The sequence below is a fragment of the Crocuta crocuta genome, unplaced genomic scaffold (assembly GCF_008692635.1).
Source record: "Crocuta crocuta isolate KB4526 unplaced genomic scaffold, BGI_CrCroc_1.0 scaffold45, whole genome shotgun sequence".
Taxonomy (NCBI): domain Eukaryota; kingdom Metazoa; phylum Chordata; class Mammalia; order Carnivora; family Hyaenidae; genus Crocuta; species Crocuta crocuta.
The window spans coordinates 5,788,952-5,813,877 of NW_027530544.1; the positions used below are offsets into that span (position 1 = coordinate 5,788,952).

Genomic DNA, 24,926 nt, shown 5'->3' on the forward strand with positions numbered 1-24,926 from the left:
CCCGTGTTCCCCCCCCCCCCCCATCTCTCTCCCTATTCTTGGGTCTCTCCATTCCCTGAGACAATATTGAACAATTCAAACAATTTCAAACAATATTGAAATTAAGCCCATTAATAACCCAATAATGACCTCTGAGTGTTCACAAGAAAGGAAGAATCACACATCTCTCATTTTAATTCAAAGCTAGAAATGATTTAGTAAGGAAGGCATATTGAAAGCTGAGACAAGCTGAAAGCTAGACCTCCTGTGCCAGACAGCAAAGTTGTGAATGCAAAGGAAAAGTTCTTTAGGAAATTAAAAGTGCTACTCCAATGAATGCATGAATGAGAAGAAAGAAAAACAACCTTACCGCTGATATGGAGAAAGTTTTAGTGGTCTGGACAGGAAAGCAAATCAGATACAACATTCCCTTGATCCAAAACCAAATTCCACCTGGGCTTTGTGGACAAGAGTTCCGGTCACCCCCACCCTCCCCGCTCCCCCAGCACACTGACTGGGTACTGAGTTGGGAACTGGGCAGGGCTGGGGCATTTGGGGTTGGGGCAGGGGCTGGCCCCCCAGGACTGACACCCCCAGGAACACTAAGACGCAGGCTCCAGGATGGGCTGTTGATGTACAATAAAGCACACATGACCTTTCAAAAAAAAAAAAGAAAATTCCTCCAGTCCACTCAGCTGGCCTTCCAGGTGCCCCCACTCTCTTCAATTCTGTGAAAGCTGAGAGGGGTGAGGAAGCTGCAGAAGAGAAGTTTAAACCTAGCAGAGGTTGGTTTATGAGGTTTAAGGAAAAAAGCTGTCTGCATAACGAAAAATGTAAGGTGAAGCAGCAAGTATAGATATAGAAGCTGCAGCAAGTTATCCAGGAAATCCAGGTAACGTAAGTCAGGAAGGTGGCTACACAAAACAACAGATGTTCAATGTAAATGAAACAGCCTTCAATTGCAAAAGATGCCATCGAAGACTTTTCATAGCTAGAGAGGAGAAGTAAATGCCTAGACTCAAAGCTTCAAAGGACAGGGTGATTCTCTTGTTAGGGGCTAATGCATCTGGTAACTTGAAGTTGAAGCTAATAATCATTTGCCATTCTGAAACCAAGGGCCTTTAAGAATTATGCTAAATCTTGTCTGTGCTCTATAAGTGGAATAATAAAACCTGGATGACAACATATCTTTTAACAACATGGTTTACTGCATATTTTAAGATCACTGTTGAGACCTACTGCTCAGAAAAAAAAAGACTCCTTACTGTTCACTGACAAAGCACCTGGTCACCCAAGAGCTTTCTCTGATGAAAATATACAATGGTGTTTTCATACCTGCTAACACAACATCCATTCTGCAGTCTATGAACCAAATAGTAATTTCAGTTTCATGTCTTATTAAGAATTATACTTTGTAAGGCTATAGCTGCCACTGATAGTCCTCCTCTGATGGATCTGGACAAAGTAAACTGAAAACTTTCTGGAAACGATTCACCATTCTAGATGCCATTAAGAACATTTGTGGTATAAAAAACATTCTTCATGGTAAGAGTTCAAAATAGGAACATTAAGAGGAGTTTAGAGAAAGTTGATTCCAACCTTCAAGGAAGATTTTGAGGGTTCAAGACTTCAGTAGAGAAAGTAATATGATGGAAACAGCAAGAACACTAGAATTATAACTGAAGCCTAAAGATAGGACTGAATTGCTAGGACCTCATGACAAAACTTTGATGAAAAGTTGCGGTCTAAAAATTAACATAAAGAAAAGACCAAAAGAAAAGTTCTTTAGCCTTTGCTACATTAATAAATTACTAATGAGCCTGCACCATTTTAATATAAAATTCTCTATTCATAAAACCTACCATTTACTGAACACTTAATACATGTAAGTTTTACGTAAATTATCCCATTTCATGCCTACAAGTACCATATGAGGTGTGAGCTCTGTTACCATCTCCACCTTAGATGATGAAACTAAAGAAGCAAAATTAAGTAATTTACTCTACATTATATAATGTAGTGCAATAGAACTCAACACACAGAATCAGAAAGTGAAATTACAGAATATGTATTTATCTCTCATTTTCAATATATAAGCTAAATAATATATTAACATGTAGATTAGCTATACAAATATATATCAAATGATTAAAAGAGATTATCTTAAATAATGTTAAAAAAAGGCTGAATTTCAATAATGTGCATTTTTCTGTATATGTATATTTTAAGATAAGCCTGAATTATCTTAGTAATCTGAGATCATTAAGGTAAATAACTGAAAATGAAAGAGAGCAGTTACTGTGGAAAAAGGAGTGTCAGACCAGGTTACAGTGTATTAAGAATGAGGAGTGAAGGGGGCGCCTGGGTGGCTCAGTCAGTTAAGCATCCAACTTCGGCCTGTGTAAGTAAGGCTCAGTGCTGACAGCTCAGAAGCTGGAGCCTACTTTGGATTCTGTGTCTCCCTCTCTCTCTCTCTGCTCCTCCCCCCTCTCTCTCACACACACAAATAAACATTTAAAAAAAAAAAAAGAATGAGAAGTGAACAAAGAAAAAAGGTAAAGTACTTTTTCAAGAAGCTTAGCTAGGAAGAGAAGGGAAGATATCAGATCCAATGAAGAAGCACTTTTTTCTGTTTGTTTTTCTTTTAGTGGAATCTTTGTTTTTTTGTTGTTTGTTTTTTTTTTAATTTATTTATAGGAGAGACAGAGAGAGAGAGAGAGAGAGACAGCGTGAGCAGGGGAGGGTCAGAGAGAGAGGGAGTCACAGACTGAAACAGGCTCCAGGCTCTGAGCTGGCAGTCAGCACAGAGCCCGACACGGGGCTCGAACCCACGAACCGCGAGATCATGACCTAAGCGAAAGTCGGACGCTTAACCGACTAAGCCACCCAGGCGCCCCATTAGTGGAATCTTTGAATATATTTATAGGATAAAGAAAGGTGCCAAGGTACAAGGAAGAGAAAGAGGTTATAGGTATCAAATGAGGAGACAGAGAATGAGATTCCAAAGAAAAAAGAATCAAGAGCACAACGGAAACTGTCATTAAAGGATCAAGAGCATAATAGAAGTTGTTAGTATTAATTCTCTGAGGTGACTTTTACATAATTGAAAACATACTTTTATAAAGTTGTGAATTTTTAGAACAAGCATGTATCACTTTGGCAATCCAAAAAGGGGGTGGGGGGAGTGGCTAAGAGCACATGAGGGATATCATTGTTCTAATACTGAAGACAGTATAGATGCCAACACAGATATAGAACAATCAAAATTACCTAAGTTCGTTACTGAAAACATCATATAATCAAAACTCCTAATTCAAGACATACTGGCATGCCTTCCTGCAGCATATAAATGTATAACCACTGTGTCATACCTAAGCTTTAACAAGTTTTCTTCTAGATTAACATCTTGACAAGACATGGCAGGCATTTCACTTCTTACACGGCATTTCTTTATATTTCACTTCCATTACACAGTTATTGATTTGGGAGTACGTCCTTCAGTTTTAGTACTATCTATCATTTAAGTGCTGGGATAAGATGTCCTAAGCTATAAACATAAAAATATAAAATGTTATATAATAGTGAATTTTTAAAATACCAGCAGAGTGGTCATCAAAATCACTTGCAGATATCTCATGCACAATTCACTCAGTATACCTATGAATTTTGGACTTGATGACATTTTTAATTACAGGGGTTTTGCATAGGGGTTACACATTATTTAAAAGTTTGTATATTTATTTTTATAACATACCGCTTAAAACTCGGAATGAGACAACACTATAAATTTGGTGATGGAAGAGTGAAGTAGAGTTCAGTTTCTGTGACATATTGTCTCTGAGAGATAGAGCTGTCTGCTAGAAAAACAGAGCATTAGAACCTTGAGTTCAATGATAAAGAAATAGGAAAAGATACTGACCACCAATACATCTGATTATTATTTCATAGGCAGGGATTCAAAATTGTGATAGTTGATAAAGTAATAAAATTTTGTCAGCTGTCTTCCAAAGTCCATATATTAAGTGAAGCAGAGGTCTGCTTTAGGGATACAGAATTATAGGCTAGGTGGTACCAAAGATTAAAAATGTACTGAATTTAGGAGTGCCTGGGTGGCTCAGTTAATCGTCTGACTTCGGCTCAGGTCATGATCTCAGGGTTCCTGAATTCAACCCAGGGCCTGCTTTGGATCTTCTCTCCTTCTCCATTCTCTCTGCCCCTCCCCCACTCGCCCACACTTTCTCAAAGATAAAAATACTAAAAAATGTACTGAATTTAGGGGTGCCTGGGTGGCTCACTAGGTTAAGCGTAGGACTACTGGTTTTGGCTTAAGTCATAATCTCACAGTCCCAAGATGGAGCTCCACGTCAGGCTCTGCACTGACAGCATGGAGACTGCTTGGAATTCTCTCTCTCCCTCCCTCTCTGGCCCTCCCTTGCTCATGCACTCTCTCTCTTTCTCAAAATAAATCAACATTTTTTTTAATGTACTGCATTTGAATATGGTCTAACAGCATTATACAGATAATGGCATTATACCAATTTTAAAATTCTTCACTCTGGTAACTATACATAGGTGTTTTTAGATACAGTCATATAAAATAAAGAAAATAAATTATTTTAAGAAAAATATCCTAGTTCATAGGCAATACATGAAGTATTTAAGGGTAAATGATTCATGATGCCTGCAATTTGCTCTCATATAAGTCAACAAAAACAAAAGTTTATGTATATTTGTGTGCATATAGAAAGCAAGCAAATGGACAAATGGCAGTTTATTTTACTATTCTTGTAATTTTTCTGTAGATATAATTTTTTTCAAAATACTAAATTTTTTAAACAACCAGAGACTGAAATAGAGCTCAAATAACAGTAAAATATAAGCCCATAAGAAAGTTACTACAGTGCTACAGGCATTCAGAAGAGATGAGTTTCAGCTAAAAGATGAGTTTAACACTTCACATGGAATGTTGGAGTTGGGCCATACAAGACAAAGTAAGATAAGGACATTCCAACTGAAAGGAATGGCACAAATAAGGATATAGAAGGAAAGAATTTCAGGAAAAACAAATACTCTACTTCAATCCAAAAACTTCTACTTCACAGAACTTCAAATGTCCTTATCAAGGAAATAGGAGTTGAACAATTATTTTCTTTAAAAAAGGGATAAAACAAATGAGATTACTATTTAAAAATTTTCCTTCTCATTCTTCCTCAAAACAAACCAAAACAGATGTTTACTGAAACAAATACAAAAATTACCAGTATAACTGAACAGTATTTAATTCTATCTTTAAGAGAAAAATAAGGCAGTGAATATTGAGTATGTATTTCCAATTCATAATGTAAAACCAACAACTAAAAATCTTAAAAATTAATGAAAACCTTAACTAGAACTTATCTGCCCACGCTCACAATCTAATGAGCTTTAGAAATGTTACTGTAAACTAAAGACATAGCTCTCAACAATGAAGTGGTATACTTTAAGAAAAATGCAAGAGTGTTAAATGATTAAAAATAAAATAGCTCAGGGCGCCTGGGTAGCTCAGTTGGTTAAATGTCCAACTTTGGCTCAGGTCATGATCTCACAGTTTGTGGGTCTGAGCCCTGTGTCCGGCTCTGTGCTAACCGCTTGCTCAGAGCCTGTAGCCTGCTTCAAATTCTGTGTCTCCTTTTCTCTCTGCCCCTCCCCTGCTGGTGCTCTGTCTCACTCTCTCAAAAATAAATAAACGTAGGGGCACCTGGGTGGCTTAGTCGGTTAAGCGTCCGACTTTCGCTTAGGTCATGATCTAGCGGTTTGTGGGTTCGAGCCCCGCGTCGGGCTCTGTGCTGACTGCCAGCTCAGAGCCTGGAGCCTGTTTCAGAGTCTGTGACTCCCTCTCTCTCTGACCCTCCCCTGCTCACGCTGTCTCTCTCTCTCTCTCCTAGAAATAAATTTCAAAAAAATAAAAAATAAAAAAAAATGTAAATAAATAAATAATAAAATAGCTCTTGCTTTTTGAGTATTCAATTTAAAAGAACCACCTTCTTTCAGAGAAGAGATTAAAATATTTTAAATTAGTCTAATGTCTATTATCAGAAAAAGATCTTAGAATAAAATGTCCAAATTTTCTTAATGGCTCAAATATAGTTAAATAAATGGGTCTATGGTTCACTTCAGCAGTTGGTAATTATGAAAATTAGAAATAGGTCAAGTACCTACCAAAAAAGACAAATATCTATAGAGGAATACCAAGCAGCAATCAATAAGAATGTGACAAATGTGGATAGATATGGAAAGATAGCTAAAATATTAAGATACACTGAAACACAAAGCTACAAAAGTACAAGCTAAAAACAGTGTATTAGAATAATATGACTATTTTAAAAACCAGTGCCAGATACATCCAAAGAAAAACTTGGCAGATTATACCACACCATTTTCAGAAGCTACAGCTGTAGGGAAAGATCTCATTTTCTTATGTCAAATAGTTCTGCAAAATTTTTGTAACAAACTTCTATCTCTATTATAATCAGTTTCTTCTTTCCTTATTTTATTGACTTCATTGTGAGTCTTTCACTTATCTAGTTAACAAGTCTAAGTACCAAGAAAGTTATTAAATACAGAAACATCTACCTTGAAGCCTGAACTATTGAGTTCTAATCTGGTTTTCTACATGGTAATAATTTAAGTTTGGGCAATCAAACATCCTTGAACTATAGTTATCTGAATTCTCAAGTGAGTATTTGCTCCAAATACTAAAGACCAAACCCTGGCTTATCTCATATACATAGGAGACTATAATAAAAATCCATGTTCTTATGGCATCTCAAAACATTATCAGTATGTGAAGGTGCCCTTTAAAACTATGCAGTTTGAAAATGTTATTAGCTGGCACAAAAACAGACACATAGACCAATGGAACAGAATTGAGAACTCANAGAAAGAAAATGTTATTAGTATTATCCATTCTTACAGAGTATGTGTGAGTTTTTTAAAAAAGGAAGAAAGAATACATTATATAGTTTTAAATTTTTTTAATGTTTTATTTATTTTTGAGAGAGAGACAGCGCAAGCAGGGGAGGGTCCGAGAGACAGGGAGACACAGAATCCGAAACAGGCTCCAGGCTCTGAGCTAGCTGTCAGCACAGAGCCAGACGCAGGGCTCAAACCCACGAACCAGGAGATCATGACCTGAGCCAAAGCCAGACGCTCAACCGACTGAGCCACCCAGGCACCCCTATATAGTTTTAAAAAATTAATACCATAATGGGTTTAGACCAATAATGTTTCTCAAATTTTATTTTATCAGTTCTGGGGCAAAAGGCTAAAGTTGGAAGACTGTCACCTGTCTCTATATTCTCTTACCTCTCATAGATAATGCCTCAAAAAAAAGGCAATCACATTGAACAATGAGAAGCCATATTGCTGGCTGATTCTAGTTCTAAGGCAGTGAAAGCTCAAAATGAACTTGGAAAAATTATGCTAGAAAACAAGGACATGCTCAAAAACTAATTCAGCACGTCAAAAGGACACAGAGGGGTCCAGATCCCTTCAAAGGATCATCTAAATGTGGCATAATTTGAGTATCCAAAGAATAACAGAAATGCAATGTAAACACTGCATAAACTGTCACTAAATTAGTGATAATTTTTTTAAATAGAGAGTAAACTTATTAGCCAATTTTGAAATACTGCACAAATTTACTCTAAATACTAGCATTAAAACAAAATACAAGCTATACCCTGCCCATCTTTTTTTTCTTTCCTCTTTCTTTCCTCTCTTTTTTAGAGACCATGCCAGTTGTCTTACAGAATTCCACACATTTGTTTCCTGACATTGTTAAGTCCTCCCACAAAGTCCTATATTTTTGTAACAGGAAGTTACAAAATGTAGATGTAAAGGTTGATTAGACTCACTTTTGATAATCAGACTTCATGATGATATACTGAATTTCATACTGTATCACACCAGAAGCACACAGTATCAGGTTGTTGCACTTGTGATGATAACTGATTACTTAAAGGTGGCAACCTCCAGATCTTCCATTGTATATGTATGTTATTAAGAATCTGTAGGTGGGTACTTCAGCAATTTGAGTGAATTTTTACCTGCCTGACCCATTAATGATCCTTCCCTGACTCATTTCATTAGAGGTTTCAAAATATTGATTCACCCCAATTTTATCAATTCATTTGTATTTATTAGTTGGTATTCTTCTGTAAAAGACACTCTTCCCTGTCAACTTGAAATGAAACTTTGTTCCTCTTACAAAGGTAGGGTAGATCTAGTATGTTTGGAGACAGCTGTAAAAATGAATTGGAGAAAAAACAAAATTATTATTAATTTTGTTAGGTGTGATAACAGTACTAGGGTTGTTTATACAGGAGAATGTTTGACTATTCTTGGTCATAGGAGATGTGTGCTGAAGTTTTCATAGTTTAAGTGCTTGATGTCTGCCACGGATTTTCAGATAATTTCCCAAAAATATAAATACATAGAAAAAGCAAATATAACAAAATGTTAGTGATTGTTGACTGTATAGATATTTGGATGTTTGCTGTACTATAATGGGTGTTGTACTATTCCTTCGATTTTACTGGAGTTGGAAGATTTTTATGATAAAAAGTTAGAAAAATCACCTTTAGCCTACTACTTAATTACAATACGGGAAGAACCAGAATTCTCACTTCATTTGAAAAATATTTACTGAACAGCAACCACATGCAAGTACTACATTTAGTAAATAAGATAGTCCCTAACCTCAAGGACTCAAAATAACACAAAATAATATATATTTCAGCATTTAATTACAACAGTGATGAGTATAATCAAGCCAGAGGCAGAAAGTATTATAATAGCGCCTCTGATAATCTGAGAGGTAAAGAAAGCCTTCTATTCAGGAAGTGACCTCTTAGTCATCCTTAATTCTCTTATTGTGAGCTCCATCTTACTCTCCCAACCCATTTCAAATCTGTCCCAAATCCTTGTGCTCTACGTTTTAAAACATCCATAATTCAGACACTTAGCACCTCCATTATCACCACTTTGGTTAACGCCTACATGCATCCTTAACTGGATCACCAAAACAGACTCTTAACAGGTCTCCTGCTTCTACTCTTACCACAGACTATTTTCAACAAAACAGCAGAAGTGATCCTTTTAAAGGTTAGGTTAAATAACATCACTCCTCCACTCCAAACCCAGCAAAAGCTTTACATGATCCGCTTTGCCTTACCTTTGACCTCATCTCTCATCACTTTCCTTGTACTCACTCTGCTCCAGCCATACTTGCTATTTCTCATAAATTCCAGCCTTATGCCTTAGAGTCTTCACACTCTATTTACAGGAACTGGTTGTTCTTCTAAATAGCTGCATCAACTTCCAACTTGTACAAATATCATGTTTTCAATAAGACCTATCATGAATACCCTATTAAAAAGTGCAAAGTACACTGCAATGTACCTTGTAAAATTACAAAGGAATCAGACATTCCTGATACCCTTACTCTATTCTCTTTTTTCCCTCTTCTCATATCACTTATCACCTTCTAACATACTAATTGATTAATTTATTGTTTATTATCTGCATTGCCACCAGAATGTAAGTAAGCTCCAGGGAACTTTGCTTTTATTCAAGCTCCTTGTTCAAGGCTTGATACAATAGGTGTTAAATATTTGTTGAAAAATTGACATTTAAGATAAAAGGCTAAAGGTGAGCAGGAGCTGGCAAGAGAGAACCTCCTACGCAGAGAAATTATTACATGGGGCCCAAGCTATGAGGAACCAGTAGCCAAAGAATGAAAGATTTCTAAAAAATGAGTGGAAAAACAGACAGTGGTCAAATAATTTACAACTTCTGAGTCTCATTAGGGGTCTCCCACTTTATTATGAAAGGAATGAAAACCCAATGAAGGGTAATGACATGATTTGCATTTTATAAAAATAATACTGGAGGCAAAGTAGTCAAAAATTCAGAAGGGGCAAGTGTGAATGCAGATTCACACTGAAAGAGACCATTAGAATAATCTAGGCAAAAAATGAGGCTGGTTTAGACTAGAGTGCCAAAAATGGAGACACAGTGAACTGCTGATTCATGTGAAATTTTGCAAATTGCAGTATGGATTACAGATGTAAATGTGAAAAGAAAAATAAAAAGGTTTTGACAAATAATAAAGTTGGGTAACTTTGACTTTGGAGCTGAAAACCATTTCAGTAGGCACAAAGAGCACTGACCGTAAGAAATACTGAAAAGATATCATTTGGAAAGGCATGCCCCAGAGTGGGAGAAAAGGTATGTTATACATATATCCAACAAAGGAATCATATCCAGATAAAGAACTTCTAAAATCAGTAAGATGAAAGACAACCCAAAAAAGGAAGGGCAAGAAACTTAAATAGGCAATTCACAAAAGACAGCAAAATGAACAATAAGCATATGAAAGGGTGTTTGTTAATCTTGTTAACGACAGGGAAAATACAAACACCATAGGAAGTTTGACTACACATCAAAATGGTTAAATTATTAATAAAAAGATTGACAATAACAAGCGTTAGCAAATAATGTGAAGTAACTGAAACTTGTACTTACTGGTGGGAATTATAAAAAATAGGCATCGTCACTTTGCAAAAGTGTTGTCATAATGTCCAAAACTAAATATATGCATATCATTTTCACAACTGAGTATATAAACAACAGAAACACATACACAGGTACACCAAAAAAATATATACATAGTTCTGCTGTAACATTTTGAAAATGCAAATTTGTTCCAATGTGATTGATGAACAATATTAGCATAACACAAATTTCATGTTTGCCTATGCTCAATCTTGTCCATGAGAAACTCTAGATCAGAACAGAAAACTGCACCCAGATGAAATGAACTACACAGAAATACACAAAATATACACACTTCAGACTTTAACTTCTACTAAATGTTATGATTCACACCTATACAAACCTGTTGTGTTAACAACTGTACATCCAATTTCAGGTAAAACCCTGGGCCAGCACTGCACAATAACTCACAAGCTGCAACCTTGACACACACTCCCACAGCAAGCAAAACTAACTTTCAAGATAAAACACCACATTTATTGTAGTACTTATGTACTACTTAACCATTTAACATGTGGAAAACTGTGCTACCATTTTTATTAGGATCCTATGTTTGTTTGTTTTTTTTACATATGTCACCTACCAAGTTTTAAGCTGAGTCCACAACTCCATTTTCTACATAAGCCCTGTGGTTTTTATTGCACAATTTTGCAGTGTAGTGATTTTTAAGATTGAATATGTTGTTCTATAACAGAACTAACTATAAAAGAATGTTCAAAGCAGCACTAACCCCAAACTGGAAACAATAACCATCACTAAAATGGATACATATACTGTAGTATATCATACAATGGAATATTATACAGCACAGAGAATGAAAAAACTTCCATTGTGGATGAAATTCTCAAATATAAGAAATAAGAAGCTAGACACAAGAAAATATATATGGTACACAATCTGTTAATATATAGTTTTAGAAGTGCAAAACTCATCTATGGTGTTAGAAATCAGGATGGTCCTTTGAGGAAGAGGATATAGTTAGGGACTAGGAAAGGTACAAGGGAGATTTGGGGGTTACAGGTATATTTCTTTTTTAACAAGAGGTATAATGTACATATCAGAAAATTCACCAAATTTTAAGATGTACAATTTACTGTTTTTTCAGTACATTCAGAGTTGTACAGCCATCACTGCTATGTAATTCTGGAACATATTAGCAGTCGTTGCATTTTCTTTTTCTTGACCTAGTGTATTGACAATGCAGTAATTCATCAAGCTACACATTTATGACTTGTGCACTTTTATGTACAAATACTACCCAGTACTTCAGTAATTTAAGTCAATGCTTAGAAGACTTCAAATTAAACCTAGTACACTGATTATATGCTTTTATAACTCTACTATCTCCTAAAATTCTACTTAAAGCAGATGGATTATTTTAAAGCATTAAATCAAAAGATCAAATAAAAGGTAAAAAAAAAGATATCTTCCTTACTCAGATAATTTCTTTCTGAAATGAACTCAGAAGGGCTGAAACACAGGGCTTGGAGATAGCAGGGATAACTGAAAATGAATATTACTGAAAACAGACTAAGTATGTGTTCTTCCAGACATACCTAACTTCTATTTTTTTCTTTTTACAGTCATACTATACCTCCTGATATGCATACTTCATACCTCCTGATATGCAATCATTTAACAACCTACAGATATATAAGCTATATTTTCATGCCTGCTATTTTATATTGCAGTAAGTGGTTGTACCATTATGTGTTTACCCAATTTCCTTTTTTTTTTTTTTTTTAATTTTTTAAAGTAATCTCTATACCCAGTGTGGAACTCAAACTCACGAACCTGAGATCAAGAGCTGGATGCTCTACTGACTAAGCCAGGCAGGTGCCCCTATCTAGTTTCTTACTGAAAATAGTTTAGATTGTTCTCCTGTTGATTTTTATTAACATTACAAATAGTATTGCAATGAACATGCATATATATAAAACTCTGAATCTTTATTACTAATTTGTGTGAGTGCATCTATAACATATGCTAAATCAAAGAATACGAATATATACCGCTATCTTTCAGAAAGGTTGCACCAGTGTATCTCCTACCAACAGTATAAGAGTTTCTGTTTCCTCACATTTAATTAATCTTTGGCAATTTAGTTAAAAATACTCTTAATTTGATATGGATATTTTCAAAGTGAAAACTTTTTATAGGCTTATTGGTTCACTTGTATTTCTTTTTCTCTAAACAATCCATTCACATTCTTTGGTCACCTTGACATTTTTGTTACTGATCTTTAAGATGTGTTTTGAGTTGAGAAGGTTGAAAATTAGTCCTTTTGCATAAATGTGGCAAGTTTTCCCCCAGAATATCCTTTCAGTATCTCAATCGTTTAATTCTATCTTTCAAGATATAGAAGTTCTATAGCCAAAGTTCAAACAATCAAACTTTGTGAGGTCCACAAAGAAATTCTACAAAGTCAGCATTCTTAACCTTTCTTTTTTTCTGGATTTTGTTTGTTGTCATGCTTAGAAAAGCTCTTCGTAGCCAAAAATCATTAAAATGATCATTTTTATAGTTTCACTCTTTTGTAAACCTTTTAATCTTTGATCTACTTGCAATGTACTGTCAAAAATAAAACTGCCATAGACTGAATGCTTGTGTCCCACTCCCCTCCACCCTCAAAATTCATACAATGAAATCCTAAACTCCAAAATGATGGTATTAGGAGGTGGAGCCTTTGGGATGTGATTAGGCCACGAGCAGGAACCTTTATGAATAGGATTAGTGTCCTTATAAAATAGATCCCAGTGAACTCCCTCACCCCTTCCTCAATGGGAGAAGAGAGTGAGAAGACGGCAAACTATGAATCAGGAAGTAAGCTTTCATTAGATATTGAATCTACTGGTGACTTCATCTTGAACTTTCCAGGTTCCAAACTGTGAGAAATAAATTGTTTTGTTTATAAGCCACCCAATCTGTGGTATTCTGTTACAGCAGCTCAAAAGGACTAAAACAGGATACTACATCCTTTTCTGTTGTAATTTCTCATTAAATCAGGCAATTGCTCCTACTCTTGTATCTTGCTTCCTTACAAATACTCTTCCTTGCCATCTCTAAAATTCACTCTAATTTTAAAACAGATCTGTTTTCATAAAAATGACACAAGCTCATTATTTTTAAAAAAGTAATGGAGAAAGCACTATTAAAAAATCCCCATCACCCAGAAATTATCATTAATTTATGCAAACATTATTCCAAACAACTCACTAGGTATATGTTCAAAGGGACATATATATCAAACAGAAAAAAGTTCTAAGACAATAGGATACTATCATGTCACTTTAAAAATAAGTGGTATTAATTTTCATTTTACTATATCAGAAGAAATAGAAGAAACAAAGTTACAAGGGCACAAATTAACTGACAAATGAGAATCTGGCAAGTTAAAGCAGTTACCAACTATAACAACAACAAAGAGGACAAGAAAGAAAAATGAACAGATGCTTTACAGGACACAGATTTTCACTTTAAGAGAGTTAAGAGAAGCATGCCCTGGAAATTGCTCAATCTCAAATACACTTTGCAAAAAATAAAACCCTCTTTATGATAATCCTACAAAAGCGAACATAAAGTAAAAGAGACAAGATGGTGTTGCATGCAATTTTGTCACAAAAACATGATTTTACTTTTTAATCTAAGAATTAGCAAACAAGTGCAATAATAACCAAACTTTTGTACAAAATATTTCATAATTTTCATATTATGTTTCAAATTATAGTCAAATAAAAACTTTCTCTACATTTGTTTTAATTTGGGTCAGTGGATTCTCTTTAACTACAAATCAAGGTGAAAGGAGACTTAAATTATCTAAGCCTCTTTTCGGTCCTAAACATCATGCCTCAAAGAGTCTCAAGAGATCAAGTCAAAGGTCACTTAGCCAAGCTTCCTGTCCAAATTAAGCATAAACAGATGCGGAACAGGGGAATATACATTCCTTTATAGCACTCTCAAAAAAAGTAGTAATTGAATCTCTAAATATTCCAGGCATATTCAAAAAATCCTTATGACTGGCATCCATCGGTGTGTTTCAAAACTAATTAGATTTTCAGACTAAAATCTATCCGGGTATTCTGTCCTCTCTGCAGAAACAGTACTTCCCTTTAACCAAACTTAGCTCACCCAAACTGACACACACAGATCTTCCCCTTTTTAAAACAATCTAGGATTTGATGGACACATATCCATGTTCCTAAGTCCATCTATGAATGGGTATAAATTTCAAACACACTAGAGAATTTTCCGTATGCCAAGCCCTAAGCAACATTTTGTAACCATATTCACTTCTCATCCATCTTCCTAACTAATAAGATCTGTCATAGACAGTCAGAAAGTTCTTATTCTCCTGTTCTATTCTGTTAACATGTCTATAATATACTTGTCAGGAGATGCAGAAACATCAACACTGCACACAGCATTTCTAGGTAGCAGTGCCTCATTTTATAAAAGGTGAAATTTTCCAGTACTATTTTTTTTTTAAGATTTTTAAGTAATCCTGGGGCACCTGGATGGCTCAGTCGGTTAAGCATCCCACTTCGGCTCAGGTCATGATCTCCCAGTTTGCCAGTTCAAGCCCCATGTCGGGCTCTGTGCTGACAACTCAGAGCCTGGAGCCTGCTTCAGATTCTATGTCTCCTCTGTCTGCCCCTCCTCCTCTCCTGCTCTATTTCTCTCTCTCTCAAAAGTAAATAAACATTAAAAAAATATTTTAAAAATCTATTTGGGATGGATAAGTATAAATGGCTAATCAATGAAAAGGAATGGAAACTGAAATGATCCAAAAGAAAGCGACAAAAAAAATAATAAAAAAAAAGTAAGGATACATAGACAAAACTAGAATCTCTCCCTAATCAGAGAGAAACATACTAAGTACAGGCTAGGATTAGTAAGAAAAATTTTGAATTGGGTTAAAAGGTCTGAAATCCAAGAGTAGACTTGCCCAAAACAGCTGAACAGGCTGGGTCAAGTCATTCATTTTCTTCTGGATCTAAGTTTCCTAATCTTTAAATAAAAAAGAGGGATCAGATGCACTCCCTGTTCTAAAATTTTACTGTTCTATGTGACATACTACAAAAAAGAAAACTTGGAAACTGTCTATTTCATTACCAAAGGGCTGTCTGGTTGCTGCCCACCACTACTTCTCCCTGATACATTACTAACCAGAGAGGCTGATTCAATTTTCCAGGTACTTCCCTAGTACAAACTAGAAGGGACTAGAATCAAATTCAGTCAGACAACCACTTCCAAATGACTAATGATTCTATACAGAAGGCTCAGTACAAAATGCTTCATATCTCTGTTCTAACTCCACTAGCAATAGTGCATCATAACAAAAAAAGAACATTACTAAACTAGTTTTTAAATCTTTAATACACTGTTTTAACTACAAAAAAACGCAGAAACCAATGCTGACCTTAAGATTTCCTGATTAATCCATTTTTTTAACATTTATTTATTTTTGAGAGAGAGAGAGAGAGCGCACCAGAGCAGAACAAGGTTAGAAAGAGAGAGATCTGAAGCAGGTTCCACACAGTGAACACAGATCCCCACAGTGGCCTGAACTCATGAACTGTGAGATCAGGACCTGAGCCAAAGTTGGCGGCTCAACCGACTGATCCACCCAGAGGTACCTACTGATTAGTCTTTAATTCTTAATTAGTCTTTAGTAAGTTTTAATAACCTTTAAGTCAAACAGAGAATATTTGGAGTAAATGTAGCAACTTTGTGGCCCAGGACCACAAAGCTATACTCTATTTCTCAAAAAGAAAAAAAAAGAGAAGACCAAAACCATCTTTTCAAAGTATGATTTTACTGAGATCTGTCATGCAAAGTATTCTTTTAATAGTCTAAAGCAAGTATTTCAGACTCCAAACCATTTGCAGCATTTTTAAAAAGGAGCACGAGAGATTCTGAGCTTTTCTCTTCAAAAATATTTATAATCTCATGATATGTCCACATAATATCCATTTTAATAAAATGAAAAAACAAAATAAATAAATGAAATGAAAAACTTAGCAGCCCCAATAAACTGATTACTGAAAAACCGCTTCAAGAAAATTTTTTTATCTTACCTCTACACTAGGGCTAAGGCTGCTTGGCAGTGTTTCTGAAGTCACAGTAGTGCTTGGAAGGCTAGAAATTTCCCAAGTATTCACAGGCTGTATTGGTTCAGACTGCTTTGAACGATCTATACATTTTGGATTATCCAGTAAGGTCACTTCATAAAATTCTTGAATATCTAAAGGTAAAGAAAGGAAAAAAATTCACAACTATTTAGATTGCCTAATTAAACTATGCATTGCTAAAACAATATAACTCAAAACCAAAACTTTCACTCTAGATTAGTAAAATAAATCCAATCTTCTAATGTACTTAAAACAGTGAGGGGTACCTGGATGGCTCAGTCAGTTAAGCAGTTAAGCATCTGACTGCGGCTCAGATCATGATCTCATGGTTCATGAGCTCAAGCCCCGCATCAGGCTCTCTGCTGTCAGGACAGAGACTGCTTTGGATTCTCTGTTCCCGGATCTCTCTCTGTCCTTCCCTGCTTGCGCTCTCTGTCTCTCTCAAAATAGATAAACTTAAAAAAAAAAAGTGAATATTTTCTCATTTTATTACGTCAAGGTCATATCAGAACTAGTAGGGCATAATGTAAAGGTTGCAGGCTCTTTACACCTCAAAGTCAATGCTGACTTCAAATCTCTATTCCGTCACAAAGTAGCTACCTGTTTAGGCAAGTTACTTAACTTCTGATAACTTACCTCTTATTATGAATCATTACAAGGACTGTCATATATAACACACAATAGCATATATAAAGTGCACAATGACACATAATAAGCTCCTACCCAACAGTAGCTAATATCATTACTGTGAATTTTGTCTTTTTTTTTTTTTCTTAAAAGTTTATCTTGAGAGAAAGAGAGTGCATGCTCGTAAGCAGGTGTGCAGATGAGGGGCAGAAAGAATCCTAAGCAGGCTCCACCCTCCAACCTGAGCTCAATGTGGGGCTCAATCTCACAACTGTGAGACCATGACCTGAGCTGAAATCAAGGGTCGGGTGCTTAACCAACTGAGCCCACTCAGGTGCCCCCATTACTGTGAATTTTGGAAGACAGGAGTCATTACTGATATTTTATCTCTGTACCATCAATATCTCCTCAATATAAACCCCTCACGTGGTTTTAATTGTCCTTCTAACCAAAGTAAACAAAAAACATTAATATTATACATTATTTTAGAAACAATCAATTAGATATATGACAGAACTGTTTAAAAAACCCATACATTTACTTAAAGTTGCACAGGATAATTTAAAAGATCAAGTTACTCTGCTATCAGCTGAAATTATTATAAACATAGTATACTAACACTGATTACTCATGCCATTCAGAAGCTCTGAGTGTTATAGAATGTTTAAGTTCACCACTATTATGTTCCTTATTCACCTAGCGGCATATTTTGAGTTGATTTTTTTAAAAATGTTTATTTGTGAGACAGAGAGAAAGAGCACAAGCATGGAAGGGGCAGAGAGAAAGGGAGACACAGAAACTGAAGCAGGCTGAGCTGTCAGCACAGATCCCAACGTGGGGCTTGAACTCATGAACAGTAAGATCACGACCTGAGCCAAAGTCAAACACTTAACTGACTGAGCCACTCTGTCGCCCCTAAGTTGATTTTTTAAAGGGGAGAAAGTATTATTTAACAGCAAAGGTGGGGCATTATCCTGTAGAGAATCATGCACAATTATTGTAAATCACATTTAGACAAAATAACTTTTACTTATTTCTGTGATGAAAAGATTAGTATCTCGTTTAAAAAATTTCTGAAGACAGTAGAGACAAAGTAATTCCCTCTTAATAACCAGTAGAATTGTAGAACTTTCTAAGTAAAGAGCTAATACAAACTAAGGTCAGCACAGTGAGGTAGTAACTGTAAAGTAACCTACTTTACAGAGTGTTAAGAATGTTAATAGAGATAGGAGGGCACCTGCGTAGCTCAGTCGGTTGAAGAATATTACTAAAAAAAATTCTATGTGAAATCATTTTATAAACCATGACTTACCATATAAAACTGCTCATGTAACCATTATGAAAAAAAATAATAAACTTAAGTTCAGAACATTAGCTACAAAGTGTTCTTACCAAAAGCTGTTTAACCTGAACCTAAATCAAGCCTTCATAACCAACTCGTAGTTCACAGGACATACAGTTGCTAGAGAAACAAGTTAAATGACACCAGAAAAGCAAGGGAAAAAAACAGATCCAGAAGGGAACATTCCGTAAGACAACTGGCAGTTTCTTTAGAAAGTCAATGTAATGAAAAGGGAAAGAAATTGTTTGAAAGTAAGGATTTTTTTGTATAAAAGAACCAAAAAAGACATAGCTACCAACTACAATGTCTGAGGCTTGACTGGGGATGGAGGGAGGGGCAGGAAGGTATAAAAGACACTGTGATAATTAGGGAAATTTAAATATGACTATTTTCCAGAAAATATTACAGATGTTCTTTCATAGAAGACATATATATGAGTATTATACATTTATGTAGTAAAATACATATTTCTACATATATATAAGAAATACATATTTTATGTAAGTAGGAGATATATATTTACAGATCTATAGAGAGGGAGAGGTATCTCCTATTAACAAAATATGCCAGAGCTCCTAGTACAATTATGCCCAAAGACACTAAATGAGTGTTGAGCAACTGGATGATTACAATCTCAAGAAAAGCAGCCCATATCACTATGTAAAATTTTTATTATATTTTCCATTATTGTAAGTCAAGTTTGAAACCTTAACTTTCTGTGACCTTTTATTCTACACTTAATAGAAATACTGCTGTGTTACCCTTCAATAACATCTCTAACAAATATCTAGATCAGTGCTGTCCAAAAGAACTTTCAAAACGTTCTATAGCTGCCACTATATGGTAGCCACTAACTACATATGGCTATGAGCACTCAAAATGTGACTTGTGTAAATGAGGGACTGAATTTATAATTTTATTTATGATTAGTTAAATAACCACATGAAGCTAGTGATTATGATACAGGACAACAGAGATCTAGACTACTATAATTTGGAGTAACATTTTACTATCTAGAAAGATCACGGAATAAAGCGTTCCCTTATGTGAATTTTCCAAAAGTTCACTCACATCCTGCTACTATCAATTAAAATGCCTCATCTATTAAAAAGTCCTTTCTAATGTGCTGTATCTGAGCTCTTATGGATTGGAGAATCAAATATTCATATTACTTTAACTAAATCAGGCTTAGGACGAAATAAGCTGAGTAAACACCCAACAGAATGGCTATTATCAGTAAAACAGAAAATAACAAGTATTGATGAGGATGTAGAAAAATTAAACCCTTGTCTATTATTGGTAGAAATATAAAATGATGTAGCCATTATGGAAAACCATACAGTAGTATTTCAAAATATTAACACTGAATCATCATTAGATCCAGCATTAGATCCTGGGTACATATCCTAAAGAATTCAAAACTGATTTGTACATCAGTCATGACAGCAGCATTATTCACAGTATCCAAAAGGTGAAAATCCTTATGTTCATCAAGAGATAAATGATTACGAAACAAAATGTGGTATATACAATGTAACATTATTCAATTTTTAAAAGGAATAAAATTCTGATACATTCTACAACATGGATGAATGGATGGATTTTGAAGACATTATGCTAAGTGGAATAAGCCAGACACAAGAAGACAAATACTGTATGACTCCACTTATATGAGGTACCTAGAATAGTCAAAATCATAGAAACAAAAAGAACAGTTCTTACTAGGGCCTGGAGTAAGGAGGGAATGGGGAGTTATTGTTTAATGGGTACAGAGTTTTAGTTTGGGATGATGAAAAGGTTCAGGAGATAGAGTGGTGATGGTCATAAAACAATGTGAATATACTTAATGCCTTCAATTATACACTTAAAAATGGTAAACTTTGTTATGTATATTTTATATTTTATCACAATAAAAAATTAAGCTGAGAGAGATTCTAGCAGAGTTTAATGAGTAAAGTGCATGGAATTTCATATGTAAGTTTTATAGTATCTATTTTAGCTATTTAAATCTTTGTTTCTTACTGAGGTCAGGAAAACGGCTACTGCCAGACTGTTACCAGATTATTATCTATCCCCAGCTTAAAAAGAGATTTGTTACCACACTTGGCTAACTAAAACCATATGCAGAAGTACTAAAATATTTCTGTTAACACATGTATAGTGTGGTGACATTTTTGGTATGAAAGTTTGTAACAGTTATCATCACTTTCCTTTAAAATATATAAATATATATACACATACATCTTTAATTTTGACCCATATTCCATCTTGACTATCATTCCACACATTTTATTTCATTTGTCCACCGCACTTCATCTTTAAGGTATCTCAAGACTATAAAAATCAGCAACAAAGTAACACTTCTTCAGATACTGTTTATCCATTACAATTTGTTCAGTTGTATCAACAAAGATTTTTCACAGGTACACCTGATCAAAAAGGACACTCTTGAAAAACTGGACACAGACTGAGATAAATCCAAAGTACTTACATATTTCCCATGCTATCAGCAGCCCCTGTTCTTTATAATCTACATTTTATATGTCAAAAATAAATATACCACGGATCATAAGTATACAGATTTAGCAAAGAAAAAGTTAAGATGTCACTGTGACAAGAAAAGTATTTCTACAATAACATTCTAAGACTCAAAACATTACTTTCTACTTTTTCTTTAGATTTTTCTAAACTGGGAGTATAACACTGAGTTCCATAAGATATGTAGCCTAAAATAAAACAGATGTTACCACTACAAATAGAACTCAAATTTAACAAAAACAAATTCTAGTATAATCCCAATCTCTCCTAGTTCTTGAAAATCTGTTTAACATGCTAAAATCTGACATTCCAAGTTATTCTCAAAAAACCAACTTATGAAAACAAAGAATTAAAGATATTCAATCAATGAATAGTAATGGAGGGAATATGTTTTAGAAGAGAAATAAAAGAATTAAAAGATGACATAACAAAAATGTCTTTGAGAGATGAAGAAAACTGAGTAAAAATATGTAACACTTAAAAATCATAAAACAACATTTTAAAGCAGGTAGATTTAAGATGGTAGATTTCTAGGGGCACCTGGATGGCTCAGTTGGTTAAGTGGCAGACTTTGGCTCAGGTCATGATCTCACGGTTCATGAGTTTGAGCCCCGCATCAGGCTGTGCTGACAGCTCAGAGCCTGGAGCCTGCTTTCAATTCTGTGTTGAGCATCACTCTTTGAATACAAGAAAATGCAGGAATACTAAAACATATATTAGAGAAAACTACCCTTGAGTTGTTTCACAATTGGAAACATTAACTCTGTTGAGTTTACTGGATCAGTCATACCATAGTCCATTCCTATTTGCCATTTATAGTCTAGCAAGTGCTTTCTCTGTTCTGAACTAAACTGGGTTCCCACAAGTGCAGTTCCTGAACAAAGATCTAAATTATAAAGTCACAAAGCTACAACACTTACCAAATATAAATTAGAAACATAGAAACAATGGAAAAATAGAAAATTTCAAAAGAATTAAAAATTCTAAATTAATCTTGGGCACGTAAACTAGTCCAACAAAACAGAGAATCATTCCTATTACCAAAAAATATATTTTTTCAGGAAATTTCTAAGATCACATATTTCAGAACTCTCCAAATTTAAGTAAAACTTTAAAACATTTTCATTTTTCTTTGTTATTTTCTTGCAGAATTCAAAGTTTGCAAAACACTAGGAATAAGGGAAGTACAAAATTCCAGAAACACCCTCAAAGGAGGTTGAGGAAAAAGTTTCCTAGCTTTTAGTTACAACTTTTATCATCCCAAACAGAAATACTCAACAAACATTTCTCAAACTAAAGAAACAAGGATCAGAGTAGGAAGTCTAAATAGTCAAGAACCTGTAATAATTTAACATAGTATCGGCAACATCTATAATATATGATAAAATAATACCTTATTTCATGGAAAAAATAATTTAAAAAGACCTTAACCCCAGCAAAACAAATATACAGATGGTAAAAAAGCATATGAAAAAATGGCCCACATATGTCATCAGGGAAATGAACATTAAATTACCAATGTTGATACACCTATTAGAATGGCCAGAATAGAGAACACTGACAATACCAAATGCTAACAAGGATATGGAACAAGAGGAAGTCTCATTCATTGCTGGTGGGAATGCAAAATGACACAGCCACTTTGCAAAACAGTTTGGTGGTTTCTTACAAAATTAAACATAATCCTACCATCAATCCAGCTATCATGGTCCTTGATATTTACCCAAACGCGATGACAATTTATGTCCACACAAAAACCTGCACACAGATGTTTACAACAGCTTTATTCGTAACTGCCAAAACTTAGAAGCAACCCAGATATCATTCAATAGGTGAACAGATAAACAAACTGAATACATCCAATGGAATATTATTCAGCACTTAAAAAAAAAAAGAGCATCAACCCATAAAAAGATGTAGAAGAACCTGAAATATATGCCGTGTGATTCCAACCATACAACATCCTTGAAAAGGCAGAACTAACGGAAACAGTAAAAACATCAGTGATTGCCAGGGTTGGAAGTGGCAAAGAGACAATAAGCAGAGTACACAGAATTGTTAGGGTAAACTACACTGTTTGATATTACAATGGTGGATACATCTCATTATACATCTGCTTCAACCTACAGAATATATAATATTAAGAATGAACACTAAGGTAAACTATGGACTTTTGGGGATAATGATGTGCCTAGGTTAAGTCTGTTAATTGTAATAAATGTACCATTCTGGTAAGGGATGTTGATAATGGGGAAAGCTGTGTATCTGTGGAGGCAGAAAGTACACAATCTATGTACCTTCTTTCAATTTTGCTATAAACACTAATAAATCTGGTGAGTGGGGGAGGGGCAGAGAGAGTCAGACATAGAATCCCAAGCAGGCTCCAGGGTCTGAGCTGTCAGCACAGAGCCCAACGCAGGGCTGGAACTTAAGAGCCGTGAAATCATTACGTAAGCCAAAGTCAGACACTTAACTGACTGAGCCACCCAAGCACCCCAAACTAATTTTGTTTAAATAATAGAGATGCTACGAAAAGAATTTGAGGGGCACCTGGGTTCTGTTTCTGTCTCAAAAATAAACAAACATAAAAAAAATTTTTAAAAAGAATCTGAATACAGGTGAACATTTTTATAATTTTAAGAATAGTGGGGCACCTGGGTGGCTTAGTCGGTTAGGCGACTGACTTTCGCTTGGGTCATGATCTCGTGGTTCATGGGTTCGAGCCCCGCGTCAGGCTCTGTGCTGACTGCCAGCTNGCATGATACCAAGGACAAAAAGCACAAAGAATACTGTTAAATCTAAACACAGGTTTTCTTAAAAATCAAAGTTTAAAAACAAATGACAAACAAGGGAAGCTATTTGCAACTTACATGACAGACGAAGTTGATACTCCTAATGTAGATGTTATACCTCATGATTTTATACTAAGAAAAAGGGGGTAAAGGTAGTGGGAGTGGCAAATGACATGAACAAATAATTCACAAGAGAAATTAAAATGAATGATGTAAGAAAATTCTTACACTGGGGTGCCTAGGTGGCTCAGTCATTTGAGCATTCGACTTCAGCTCAGGCCATGATCTCACGATTCCTGAATTCAAGCCCCACAACAGGCTCCTGCTGTCAATGCAGAGCCCACTTTAGATCCTCCGTACCCCTTCTCTCTGCCCCTCCCCTCAACACTCTCGCATAATCTCTCTCGAAACATTAAAAAAGAAAGAAAATTCTTACATCATTGAAAATTCTTATATCATTATTTCTTTAATCAAACAAATCTATAATAAAATATCAAAATGACTAAAAGTGTATTTCACCTATCAGATTAGTAAATATTAAAAAGATGGAAAATACTTGTACTGTTCAAGGTATAGTGAATTCGTTGTTATTCCACATAGTATCTACAAATTAAATTGAATAGAACCTTTTTAATACATCAAAAGCCTTTTAAAATGCAAATCCCTTTTTACCAAGCAATTCATTTCTAGGAATTTACCCAAAGGATACAATAAATGATGTAGAACAAAGAGACATATACAAATACAATGTTGTTTGTAATACAGAAAAATTATATACCTAAGTGCTCCCAGGAAATCATTAATAAAACTACACTAAATCTATAACAATGTAAATACAGCAATTTAAAACAGCACAAACCTACTAATATGGAAAGATATCCAATGAGAAGTTGAGAGATGAAAACAGTTAATATGTATATA

At 34.9% G+C, this 24,926-nt stretch overlaps 1 protein-coding gene across 9 annotated transcripts in view; it reads right to left on the reverse strand.

The window, feature by feature from the left end:
• DLG1 (discs large MAGUK scaffold protein 1) overlaps positions 1-24,926 on the reverse strand; it is a 267,569-nt gene that overhangs the window by 232,739 nt on the left and 9,904 nt on the right. For all 9 annotated transcript variants that reach the window (XM_077767716.1, XM_077767715.1, XM_077767714.1 and 6 more), the window contains exon 4: positions 16,653-16,819. In XM_077767716.1, the coding sequence (XP_077623842.1) occupies positions 16,653-16,819 (167 nt within the window). The remainder of the gene's footprint in view (positions 1-16,652; positions 16,820-24,926) is intronic.